General features: G+C 42.4%; 1 protein-coding gene across 4 annotated transcripts in view; it reads right to left on the reverse strand.

Moving 5' to 3' along the window:
• The window catches only part of LOC144508557 (transcription elongation factor A protein 1-like), a 59104-nt gene that overhangs the window by 17752 nt on the left and 27219 nt on the right, over positions 1 to 14133 (reverse strand). For all 4 annotated transcript variants that reach the window (XM_078236617.1, XM_078236620.1, XM_078236618.1 and 1 more), the window contains 2 exons: positions 7986 to 8042; positions 6072 to 6226 (listed from right to left, as the gene is read on the reverse strand). In XM_078236617.1, the coding sequence (XP_078092743.1) occupies positions 6072 to 6226; positions 7986 to 8042 (212 nt within the window). The remainder of the gene's footprint in view (positions 1 to 6071; positions 6227 to 7985; positions 8043 to 14133) is intronic.

A 14133-nucleotide genomic window follows, 5' to 3' on the forward strand; every position in this document is an offset into this window, starting at 1 on the left:
ATGAGGAGAGATTGGGGAAACTGGGGTTGTTCTCCTTGGAAAGACGGAGGATGAGGGGAGACTTAATAGAGGTGTATAAAATTATGAAAGGCATAGATAGGGTGAACGCTGGGAAGCTTTTCCCCAGGTCGGTGGTGACGTTCACGAGGGGTCATAGGTTCAAGGTGAAGGGGGGGGGGGGAGGTTTAACACAGATATCAGAAGGACATATTTTACACAGAGGGTCGTGGGGGCCTGGAATGTGTTGCCGGGCAAGGTGGTGGAGGCGGACACACTGGGAACGTTTAAGACTTATCTAGACAGCTATATGAACGGAGTGGGAATGGAGGGATACAAAAGAGTGGTCTAGTTTGGACCAGGGAGCGGCGCGGGCTAATTGTTCTTTGTTTCTCGTTTCAAGGCTTCATTCTATGATCATCTTGCTGGTGCCAGTACAGAGCGAGACTGCGGATAGTTGGGAACCTGTCTCGGGGGCAGGGAATTCAGATGGTGTTCGTAAAGCAGAAGTGGAAATGAATAGGGTTGGGAAGCATTTTCTGATCAGGGCCAGTGTGATCTCCTGGACTCGTTTCGATCGCCTCAGGGGGTCGGAGAGGAATTTCCCAGATTTTTTTTCCCCCCATATTGGCCCTGGGGTTTTCACCTCTCCCTGGAGATCACATGGTCTGGAATGGGGGGGTGGGGGTGAGTTAATAGGTTGTGATGAACAAAGCATCGTAGCTGTGAGGGACAGCTCGGCGGATAGGATATTAGGATGTAGATAGGCTGGAAAATTGGGCGGGGATCCTGGATTCAGAATTCAATCCTGGACCGGGGAGCGGCGTGGGCTTGGAGGGCCGAAGGGCCTGTTCCTGTGCTGTATTGTTCTTTGTTCTAAGATCCAAACCGCTTCAAGGTTTCAATACTTTCAACCTCCACCCCGCCCAATGTGAGCTCCACTGTAATTAAATTTACATATTAATCCAGAACAAGAAACACTTTTCTAAACTGTATCCCTTTCTACTCTAGTTCCCACATGAAATTTACCAAAATGAAAACAAATTCCTGTAAAGAATTCCACTGCCTGGGAAGAGCAGGGATATAATTTAACCTCTCTGCACCTATTCGAGATAAATTAAATCTTAATTATGTTTCTACTTCACCTTAATCACACGGCAGCCACCTTTTAAACCACAATGAGGTCAGGGATGCAAAATTCAAAATGGTGTCACCTCCAACATGCGTAGTGGGATCACTATATCTTTTGATTGTCACAGCCGATTTTCAAAGGAAAAACACAGAAGAATTGAAATATTGGTTAAGTATTTAGTGTATCGCAAATTTCTTGCAGCAAGTGTTTTCAACACCAAATCACCCGTTTAGATGTGATAGCTATCTAGATCCATAATTTAGAATGCAACGGTTAGATTCATCCTAGTTGGCAATTATGAAGTAATCAGCCCCCCCCCCCCCCAGAGGGTTGGGTGGCGGGGGTGGTGCCCCCTAGGCATTGGCATCTTGGCAGTGCCAGCCTGGGCCCCATGGCCCTGCCCAAAGGGCAAAGTTCCAATGCCCAGGGGGCACCTTGGCACTGTCCATCGAGCATGGGGCAGTGCCAAGGGGGCAGGACCCCACTGCCACTCTGTAATCAGGATCAGTGGGGAAGGAGGGAGTCCAGTGATTGGGGCGGGCCGAGAGGCTGCGATACAGGGGTCATGAGGCTGGCCAGCAATCAGGAGGCTGCCAGACAGGGGCTACTGCGCATGTGTCGATTTCGGCGCTGACAGATCGGCACATGCGCAGTGGCCCACTCAGCGCTACGCTGCCGGTCTCCTGGGTGGGAAGAGGCCCCGCCACTGATTTTTAATGATATACACACTAGTGATCTCTGCAGTGCACAGAGTGTGGGAGATTCTTCGCTGAACTCCCACTGAAAAAAAGCGTGAATTACTCCAGTTTACACGCGAATTCGACACTTCGAATTTTTCTGGGAGAATTCTGGCCGACATCAAAAACAATTCCAACATGTTTGTTTCGGCTACAGGACAGAACCATATTAAAATGGTAGTTTTTGCTCCACCAACCTCCCCCACCTCGGCGCTAACTGCCTCACATTCAGCACCTGAAAAAAGGGTATGACAAATATTGGTTGCATCTGGCAATGGATTAATCTGCAATCAAATACAGCTATCAAGGAGTGAACAGGCTAAATAGTTCGAATATGGACAAATTCAACACTTCAAATCATATCTAAGGAACAAGCAGCATGGTGAACTATAATAAAAGTGATGTGATAACACAAAAGGACACAAAATAGGGAAACTCTGTAGGAACTAAAAATATAGAAAACAAAGTAGACAGTGGACTGTAAGACATGGAACAGATTCAGGATGGGAGCATTTAAGCCTCATTCTTAATGAGAAAAATACTTTAATGTTTATGCACATTTTGGGGGGGGGGGCAAGGGAGTTTATTTAATTGTAATTGCAAATAAAGTATAAAGAAGAAGAGGAAAGGACTTGAATTTATAAACCATCCCAAAGGGCTTTACAGCCTATAACATGGTTTGAAGCATGGATAATTGCTGTAACATGGGGAAACGTAGCAGCCAATTAGCGGACAATAATGTTCCACAAGCAGCAAGGGGATACATGCCCAGCTAAGTGCGGCTGAGGAATAAATATTGGCTGGGACAATTGGGAGATCTCCCTCACAATCTCTTTGAATAGTGTCGTGGGATCTTTTATGTCAACTCTGAGGGGGGAAATAGGACTTTTATTTTATGTCTCATTTGAAAAATGGTATCTCCAAAAGCACAGCTCTTCCACAATGCTGCATTGCAAGCTTGCATTTGTGCTCAAAGACTTGGAGTGGAGGGCTTAGGGACTTCGACTCAAGTGTAGACCATTCAGCCCTTCAAACCTGCTCCACTGTTCAATAAGATCACGGCTGATCTGGTGGCCGACTTAGTTCCACTTTATTGTCTGCACCCCATAACCCACAGGAACTCAACTATTTTACTATCAAAAATATTTCAGATGACACCAAGTTACTATGAATATCTAATAATGTAGGCCGTGTGTGATTTCTCTGTGGATTTGGATGCCTGAGAAGACACAAAAACTTTTCAATGGTGTAATACATAATCACCAAAACTGTTCTTTGTTTAAGAATTGTTTAGGAGAGTTTAGTTTCAATTACGTATATTTATCCAATGACAAAGTAAGTATTTTACTTTTTTAAAATAAATTCCAATTTGTAAAAGCCCTATCCCATTCTAGAAAATTTAGCTACATAAAGGCAACACTACGGGCCCGATTTTACCAATTGAGGCCCAAGGGCGGGATCCGGGCGTAATACGGATCAGAGCCCAGAATCCTCTTTGCAGCATGCCCATACGCGTTTTGCCAGCTCCGGCCCGATGCGCGCTGTCGGACCGATCTGAGTTGTGAACTGCACATGCGCAGTTTGAAAAAAATCCGAAGCAGCGCACCCGGGCACGAAATACAAAACAGCAGAGAGAGCAGAGGGGGTGGGGCGGGGGGGCGGATAGACTTGGGAGAATCTTGCAAACTGCAAATAATGTAGCATCCTCTTTGTGCTGCCTAATTATGAGAAAGGTAATTAAACTACAGTGTCCTAGTGAGCAAGTAGTGACCTGTATAATACATTTGTGGTCTGTAACTGAACATTTGAGCATCAATAATCCAGACTCCTGTGGTGAACTTGGCAGAATTGTCCCCGTGGTGGAACTTGGTTGGAAATAAGATTCAAGGAGGTTACTACATCTGGGAAACCAACCATAGTGAAAAGAAGCTTGTATTGGCAGCTCTTCTCTCACATGCCATGGCAGATGTGCCCCTACTTATGAATGTGACTTGCATGGGCAACTTTGGGTGCAGCTACTCTGCCTCTGGAGCAGCCTTGGATCCTTTGTCATCTTGTTTTTATCTGAACATTGCACAGAATTAGAGGAATCCCCATTGGAAGATAATGTCAAAGTTATAATCACAGGGACTAAAAACCTGACAGTCAAAAATCTGGGATAATATTCCAGAACACGGATGGGGGGGGGGGATATCATTTTGAAATATTACCCCAAATTTTTGACTGTCAGGTTTTTAGTCCCTGTGATTATAACTTTGACATTATCTTCCAAAGGGAATTCCTCTAATTCTGTGCAATGTTCAGATAAAAACAAGATGACAAAGGATCCAAGGCTGCTCCAGAGGCAGAGTAGCTGCACCCAAAGTTGCCCATGCAAGTCACATTCATAAGTAGGGGCACATCTGCCATGGCATGTGAGAGAAGAGCTGCCAATACAAGCTTCTTTTCACTATGGTTGGTTTCCCAGATGTAGTAACCTCCTTGAATCTTATTTCCAACCAAGTTCCACCACGGGGACAATTCTGCCAAGTTCACCACAGGACTCTGAACATTTGAGCATCAACAATCCAGTTACAGACCCCCCATGCAGCACAGAGTCACAGCCCCTGGTAACATTGGAAGGCTGCAGCAGTGCTATCTGCACTGTGTGCACATCTTCAGCCTGAAGTGAGCTGCAGTGCTAGGATCCAGCTGCACTGCAGGACCCGAGGTCAGTGTTGCCACACGGACATCGGAATTCGTGCACAGCAACAGCTCCCCCTCCCCCCCCCACACACTCGCAGAGACGCCACGGACCCGGGGCAGCGGAATGGCCGCGACTCAAGACACACGCAAGTACCGTGGAGCCTCCGAACGCAACGCGCCTACCTCCTCGCCAACCCTCAGAGGAAGCGCCGACTTCTATTTACCAGGTCGTTAAAAACGCGGACGCGGATTGGGCCGCACGGTGGTAAAGTGGGATTTGGTGGTAGAGTTGGGCGCGCGCTTCATTAAGTCGATTTAAATGCATGCAAATGCATTTAAATCGGCGGGCTGCCCGATTCGGGTGTGGGCCGCGCCCGAATCTGGTGTTGGTAAAGCCACGCTCTGCTAGGAATCAGGTACGAACCGCGTTAAAGGCCCGACGCCCAACTTTACCATGATTCTGTGCCCGTTTTGGTAAAATCGGGCCCCACATGTCAATATGAAAACATTAGAAAATACTTTAGTATATCATTTATAATGTGACAGCAAATTTTAGTGGCAGACAATTCATAGAGGATTAAATTCGAATTCATTGGGTTTCCACAAATTAGTGGAATGGCATTTATTATCTGATATTTGATGATTAGAAAAGCAAATTCATTAAAAATGTCCTCGACTATATTATGGTTCATGAACCTTCAACTCTTTTAAATACCTTCTATGGCAAGAAAAACTGTTTGGTATTTTCAGTAAGACATATATTGGTATTTATTTGGTACAGTGGTTCTGGTAGATATTTTTGCATTATTAGAAGGAATGGGCCCAATTTTTTTGCCTGTTGGGCATATGCATTCAGCGGGCCCTGAATTGGACGCAAATGCTCTTCTGTCCATGACTGGTCCCAGAGTGCGATTTCACACTGGCTAGCCAATTAACAAAAAGACTGAGCGCTGCCTGCGAGGTTGGCACCAAGACAGGGGACAATGCAGGCGGGCATTTCCTACGAGCTCCCTGAAGGCTGACAGCTGCCACAGGGAGCTGCAGCATTGGTCCAATTACATTTGCACAAACCAAATGCTGTGAACTCTCTCTATATAACATAAATTTGAGCTTTTATTACTTTGCATTACTTTTATTCAACGGGCAGTATAACACAAAACACCTCAAAATGCAAATATTTATTTTATTTCATCCTCCCTTGGATAGGGAATGGTGAAAATCGAGAATGCTGCCTGGCCCATGCACCAAGTGCATGAGTTATGTAAAATAACGGACAATTACACATTCACTTGGCTTAACTGCCCTTCCAAATATTGGCGGGTGCACTTCAACTGTCATGTACACCCGCCAACCAAAAATATCACACAAGGACACCATGACATCAGGAGACATATCCAATGTCTTCTCACACAATTTCACTTGAGTTCAGGTTGGGTGCGCACCCCCTAAAGCTCCATAAAATACTGGCCATGATTTTGTTTAATGGGAAAGAAAACATTACAGTAATATCATTGTCTTACCTCAGCAGTCATTCTTGCAATCTGTTCTGCTGAAATATTTCCACAAAGAACATTCTTCCTTAAGTTGGGGTTCTTTGTATCTTTTAGGTTAGCTATCCTGCTTCTCACTCGGTTTTTGTATTTCATATCTGTGTTGCCCATCTCTTGGAATACAAGTACCAATTAAATTAAGGAGTCATAGCCAAAGTCCAGACATGACAACTATTGAATGAATATATTCATTTTAATTTAACTCGACAGCAACCATGTCAAATTCCAAAGAACACTGGCCCATGACGGAATCAGTCACAGAAACCATTAAACCTCAGTTTATTCAATTTTTTTTGGCTTACTAGACAACCCATGTGTGACGATTCTTTCTGCTCTCTTTGCAGCTATCCCTTTATGAGCTCCTCTGGCGTTAATAAAGTTAATGTTTTCAGAGGAGGGATAAAAGCTAGAAATCTGTATTTCTCCAAATAAGAAGATTTATAATATCTGTGGGCTATAGCTCTGCATTCAACATATTTCCTAGAAATTAAATCTCTAATGTTACATTACCATTCTCATCTACACCACCCACCTCTAACTTTGCAAAGGCTGACATAAAAGGCTGTTTTTCTACTATTATTCTTGAATTTGCATAGCAATCAAATTAAAGGATCTGATCTATAATTCTTACATTCGCAGACGAGAGACTACTATCAAACATAGTCTCTTGGGAGTCTCCACAGTGCATGGGCTGGATTTCACATGTCTATGATGGATGCTTTTTCGAAAGTGCGCCATTAAAATAGATCAGGTGGTCAGTCCACCACCTTCCTACCCAACTCAAGCTCACCTCTAACAGACTAGGTGGGCAAGCTGCTCCCTGCCAAATATAAATAAATCAGGATCATATAAGCTTGTTACAAGTTTACTAATTTTAATAGTACAATTGGCGTGGGTAGTCAAGCAGGACATTTTAAAGGCCTACCTGAACAAAGGTGGGAAGTGGGTTCCTAATTTTGAAGGTGTGGGAGGGGGAGGGCGGGGGAATGAGTGCCCTGCTTACATCAGGAGCATCCCCACCACCAGGATGTCACCTTCCCACTTATTTCTGTGCTGTGAGCCTGTCAGAACCTGGCTCCCGTATCCCTCTCTGCCTAGACTGGTATCCTTCTTAGCCCTATAATTACAGGACTTACCTGCCCGGACAACCAAATTCCTCTTCATCCTTCTTCCTGAAGTCCCAACAGTACTCACTACTTGAGCTCTGATGCCGCCAGCCAGTAACAATTGTTGGCAGTTCTCAAGGGTGGGACTTCTTCCCAAGTGAGGCTGTTCACCAATTTAGCCCAACTGCAGCATTTTATGACTGCCTGATGGGCAGCACGGAGTCACCTCTGGTTAACTTTACATCCAGGGTCATCCCCTGCAAAATGCAGCCCTATAGCTCTATTGGGTGAACACATTCATTATATATTTATTGCTGCTAAAGAAACCAAAATCTCTCATCATTAGTTTCAGCACACATTCCTGTTAGGTATGTAATTTTATATTTGTGTTTATTAAGAGGAGCACAACTAGCACTGGGAATGGAGAAATGTTACACTTTGAACACCCAATATTAACTCCCAAGGTCAAGTACACAATGGCAATACAGTAAAGCCCTCTTTGTTGTACTTTAACAAAGTACTTTAATCATCACTTCAAAAAAAACAAATTCACTTCATCACTCCACTTCCTACACCAGTAACCTTACTAGCTTGTTGAACGAGATTGTCAATCTATTTCAACTCATGCTGAATTTTGGCCAATTCGGAACTGTGATTCCACGGTTGCTACAGAAGGGAAAGGACAGAGTGTTATCCTACATCACTTAAACATCTAGCAAATGAATGGGCAGTTTATGAACATCATCTGTACAGAAGCTATTTGCATAAAAAAGGATATTTTCTTCAATTTGCGCTGCCATATGGTCGCAGTCAGTTCCTATTGCAACATAATCATCTGCAATCAAGATGCAATTAAAGTCAGAAGGGGAATGTTCTGGGTTTGTCCTGTTCAGCAGTAAATACAGAGTCAAGCAGTATAAGCAAGACAAATTAGTAATTTCAAATGGTCTTGCATCCAGATTAGATAATATGTTCACGTTGACAGAGAAGATACCGACTTGTTTCATGCTCAGCAATCCTCTCAGTTAACATCTCTAACCAAAATATTCTTAAAAATGATATAACTGCTTTTTAATACTAGAATATTTCACTACAATAATACACTTTGTTGTTGCAAGCCATTTTGGCTAATAGGAGGATTCATTCAGAATATGTTTTCAATTCAATCCGGATTCCAGTCTTTCTGGGAAGCAGTGGGGCCTAGTTAAAATTTCCAGCAGCTAACAGAAAGATTTCATGGCATTGTAGAGGAATTTGCAAATATGATTCTCAAAGCTCCATCAATAAATTATATAAATGACATTATTTCAGATTTTCAGCATCTGCAGTATTTTGCCTTTGCTTCCCAAAGTGGAATATTTTAAATATTAAGTCCCCTTTCAAAGTATTTTCAATTTCAAAATTTCAGTTTTAAATATTTCAAAATTTGTAAAATATTGGTTTCCATCAAAATTTTCACATACAAATCATTTTGCTAGAATGCAGAACTACTAATAAATACATTTTGCTTTCTTCCAAAATCAAATGGATTAATTGCTATTTTTGTGGTTCTAATCGGTTATATTATCTGTACCAAGTAAAACAATTGTAATGTTATATTCAGAACAAAAATATCTAGTTTGTTCTTTTCCTCTACATTATGCTAACTTCAATTGGAAGGGGATTTACAATACTAGATTCACAGAATTTCCCAACAATATGAAAGAATACAATATCAAAAGAACAGCTTTCAGCTTGTATCTCTGTATTCAGACACGAGGAATGCAAAGGTATTCTCAAAAACATACTGAAAGTGGCAATGCAGGCGGAAAAGGTAGTCAAGAAGGCATACGGCATGCTTGCCTTCTTCTGCCGGGGTATTGAGTTTAAAAATTGGCAAGTCATGTTGCAGCTTTATAGAACCTTAGTTAGGCCGCACTTGGAATACAGTGTTCAATTCTGCTCTCCACACTACCAGAAGGATGTGGAGGCTTTGGAGAGGATACAGAAAAGATTTACCAGGATGTTGCCTGGTGTGGAGGGCGTTAATTATGAGGAGAGGTTGGAGAAACTTGGTTTGTTCTCACTGGAACGACGGAGGTTGAGGGGCGACCTGATAGAAGTCTAAAAGATTATGAAGGGCATGGACAGAGTGGATAGTCAAAAGCTTTTTCCCAGGGTGGAAGAGTCAATTACTAGGGAGCATAGGTTTAAGGTGCGAGGGGCAAGGTTTAAAGGCGATGTACGAGGCAAGTTTTTTTTTTAAAACACAGAGGGCGATGGGTGCCTGGAACTCGTTGCTGGGGAAAGTAGTGGAAGCAGATATGATAGTGACTTTTAAAGGGCATCTTGACAAATACATGGATAGGATGGGAATAGAAGGGTATGGGGTTTTAGTTCAGTCGGGCAGCATGGTCAGTGCAGACTTGGCGGACCAAAGGTCCTGTTCCTGTGCTGTAATTTTCTTTGTTCAGTAACTGAAACTTCATTTTCCGGGTTTCTATCGAACATTGCAGTAATCTATAAATAACTGGTACTTAATGGTTTCGAGAGCCTACATAAACATTAGATCCCAGAGTGGAACCCGGCTTGACAGATTCTAACTTTTGATGACAGTAGAGTGTCCAGATTTAAAGGAAAACAAAGAGAATACTGAATCCAGTTGATCAGATGCATTAGGCGAGAGATTTCCTTTGATACACACCCTCCAGTACAGAAATAGTCAAGTCTTTAGCATGGATAAGAGTTTAGGAGCAGTGGAGGCAAGGTGAAGTTGGGAGCAAGAAGAATGTGATGGAAAAAAATATCGGATCAGAACTTCCGCTCAGGCTCAAATAAAATGCTGAGGTTGTGAACATTCCATAGCCAGGGGTGCAGGAAAATGAAATTGGTGGCTAGGGAATAGACTGAAGGATCAGCCTTTCCAATGTTTAATGGGAGAAAACTGCAGCTTATCAAGGATTTGATATTGGGAAAATTGCCTGACAAGAGAAGTAGTGGAGGAGTTCTAAAAGGTGTTGGGGAGGTACAGCTGGATGCCATCATCATACTTGTGGACATGATGCCATTTTTTGGATGAGATCAAGCAACATGTAGACAAGACATTGGAGGAGAGTCACGAGTCATGAATAGAATGTTGGGGTACTTCAGCAGTAACAATCATGGGGCAAACAGAGAAGTGATTGCAGAAGATTCTTTGACTATAAATGGATAGGTAAGAAGGGAACCAGGCAAGGACAGTTCCTTTCAGCTGAACAACCCGGGAGAATGATTGGAGGAGGAACATTCTGGTCAACTATGTCAATAGCTCATTAAATATTCTTGAATCTGACATTGCCTTACCCACAGCTGCAATAAATTATGAGTTAGTTGTGTTTTTTTCCCAGGCTGAGATGTATTACAGTGCCATCTCTGAAATCAAAACAGAAATGAAAGATAAAAATCAAGAAATTATATAAGCTGGGAACTGTTCAGGCAACAGTGCAGTTCTGGTCACCACACTACCAGGAAGATGTGGAAGCTTTGCAGAGAGTGCAAAGAAGGTTCACCAGGATGTTGCCTGGTCTCGAGGCTATGAGGAGAGGTTGAATAAACTAGGATTGTTTTCACTGGAAAGACAGAGGCTGAGGGGAGACCTGATAGAGGTCTACAAATTATGAGGCGCATAGACATGATGGATAGTCAGAGGCTTTTTCCCCCCCAAGGTGGAAGTGTCAATTACAAGGGGGCACAGTTCAAGGTAGAGGGGAAAAGTTTAAGAGAGATGCGTGGGGGAAATCTTTCTCGCAGAGAGGTGGGTGCCTGGAATGTGCTGCTAGAGGTGGTGGTGGAAGCAGGCGCATTAACAACATTTAAGAGGCATCTGGATGGGAACAGAGGGATATGGACCGAGTAAGGGCAGAAGATTTTTTTTGAAGTTTAGTTAGGGCATCATGATCAGCACAGGCTTGGAGGGCCAAAGGCCCTAACTAAACTAAAACCTCTGATCCAGCAAGACAAATTTTATAATTGGTAGAATTGTGAAATTTCTCTGATAAAAAGTCAGATTTGATACAATAAAGAAAATGTTAAGATTGTGATATTTTGCTCTGTGGTTGGCTGTCCACTGAGAATTCAATTGATTACCCTACTTGATGACAACACTGTTACTGGATGCCTAGAGGTCTCTTTGACTTAGCGCTAGATTCAGATTAACAGCAGGAAAGGCGAAATCCACATCACATAAATCACTTGATCTTTGTGGGAAGCTTCAAGATTAGCAGCAAGAGCCATCGCTCCATCACTGACCACAAAATCTGGGCCATTAACTTGTCTGTTCTGTACCCAGATTCTGCCTGCTTGACCTGTCGTGCTATTTTTTAAAAATCAATTTTGTTTGAGAATACAGTGCCATTTTGTGGCGAAACCAAGAATGACAGGCGTTGCAGCATTATCCCTTTGCCTCAATGTATTGAGAACATTAGCATTATTAACTCAAGGATCTGTAAGTTATATATACACATTATGGGGCAGTATAGTATCCAACATAATGCAAGTTACTAACCCTCAGCCTGCTATCCCAATTCATGGGGTTTAAAGGGTAAGAGCCCAGAAAACATGAAAAGTGAAGTGTGGAACCTGAACAAATAGACGAATTGCGTTTAGGATTTGATACTGGGAAAGAAGGTAATTACAGCGGTGATGGAAATCCATGGAAAACCTGGCTCACTTTAAACTTCTCTTACCATTGAGAAAGCAACTATTCTGGAGTGGGCCCCACACAAAATTTGTTTAATTTATTTGTTTTAGCCAATCTCAAGATATCTAAAAAAAAACTTGCACCTGCGCACACTTACACTTTTGGGACTTTTTCCTCCCAAATTTCTTCCACTGTAATTTCCTCCGCCCACATTTAACATCTTCACCTGTACAAACTGGTCACACTGATAGCATGGACAGAGCTCTGCCCACATCCATTTTCAAAATGTTGAATTTTCCCCAACTGCTTTTTTTAAACTTTTAAATTTTATAGATTTATTGAACATATATCTTAATATTGTATATTCCTGTCCTTCATTGTTTTATCCAGTGAGGACCATAGAAGTCACCACTCTTCCTTCCATTCTACATTCACTGAGTGCCCTATCTCTCATTGCCCCCTCCCCAAAACTATGCCAAACCCACACCCTCACTTTCCCAGATCAACTTAACAATTAATTCACAGCTATTTCTAGGCCATTACATACTCCAAATGTGGAGTTTGTCTCGACACCATCCATTGGTCGAAGCCATTATCCTTTAATACTGACCTACTGGCCGAAAATCAAATGGCAACTATGGTCAAGAAGTCCATTCCAGCACTGTTCTTCAACTCGGTGGTCAATTTGCGTGTCTGCGCACCCACTGTTCAGAGTTCTGGTTCTCACTGATCAACTCTCAGGACACACAATGCAAATATATGTGTATTAGCCACTCCAGTCTATCTCTCTACTGGCTATGATATGGAAGTTCCTGATAGGGTGATGGAAACATTCAGTAGATGCTTTCAAAAAAGTGAACTGGGTAAACACTTGAAAGGAAGAAGAATTGGAGACAAACTGGACTTCTCTTCAAAAAAGGGCCATCACAGACTAAATGAACCTCCCTTTGTGCCACACTATTCATTTTGGTAGGAATAACAGCAAAATGGACTATTATTGAAATGGTAAAAAATTGCAACATGCTGTTGTGCAGAGGGACCTGGGTGTCCTTGTGCAGGAATCGCAAGGAGTTGGTTTGCAAGTGCAGCAGGTAATTAAGAAGGCAAATGGAATTTTGTCCTTCATTGTTAGAGGGATGGAGTTTAAAAACAGCGAGGTTATGTTGCAGCTGTATAAGGTGCTGGTGAGGCCACACCTGGAGTACTGTGTACAGTTTTGGTCTCCTTACTTGAGAAAGGATATACTGGCACTGGAAGGGGTCCAGAGGAGATTCACTAGGTTGATTCCGGAGTTGAGAGGGTTGGCTTATGAGGAGAGACTGAGTAGACTGGGACTATACTCATTGGAATTCAGAAGAATGAAGGGAGATCTTATAGAAACATATAAGATTATGAAGGGAATAGATAAGATAGAAGCAGGGAAGTTGTTCCCACTGGCGGGTAAAACTAGAACTAGGGGGCATAGCCTCAAAATAAGGGGAAGCAGATTTAGGACTGAGTTGAGGAGGAACTTCTTCACACAAAGGGTTATGAATCTGTGGAATTCCCTGCCCAGTGAAGCAGTTGAGGCTACCTCATTGAATGTTTTTAAGGCAAGGATAGATAAACTTTTGAACAGTAAAGGAATTAAGGATTATGGTGAGCGGGCAGGTAAGTGAAGCTGAGTCCACAAAAAGATTAGCCATGATCTTATTGAATGGCGGAGCAGGCTCAAGGGGCCAGATGGCCAACTCCTGCTCCTAGTTCTTATTCAATATCAACACAATTTGGAAAATACAACACTCAGGTAAAATATGCTTATTGATATAACTCGAAGTATTAAAATGAAACGGAACAACAACATAACATTTATTCCCTTATACTTTGTAAATAAGCAAAAGTAGGGGAACATTTCTAGGCAATCGTGATGTCATAGTAACTATAATATAGTATGCTTCGATGAAAACAAAATTAATAGTTTGAAGAGAAACTGATCTTGTGGGGCTGAGAATAGAATTTGGTAAATAAACAGAGATCTATATTGGCAAATTACAACGCAAAAGGGAAATATTTAAAATGGGTGTTCGGAGTGCAGGGAAAATATATTTCACTAAAAGGAAAGAGCAAACAAATCTCAAGTAGGACTCCATGGGTGAATAAAAATATAAAGGTTAACTGAGGGTTCGGAAGAGACATACACCAAGTACATCGGCAGCACAGTAGCACATGTTAAACAGAACTTTTAAAACGGAGTAGCTTTGAGATTAAATTAACAGGGATCATAAAGCAA

Source organism: Mustelus asterias, chromosome 20, assembly GCF_964213995.1.
Source record: "Mustelus asterias chromosome 20, sMusAst1.hap1.1, whole genome shotgun sequence".
NCBI classification, from domain to species: Eukaryota; Metazoa; Chordata; class Chondrichthyes; order Carcharhiniformes; family Triakidae; genus Mustelus; species Mustelus asterias.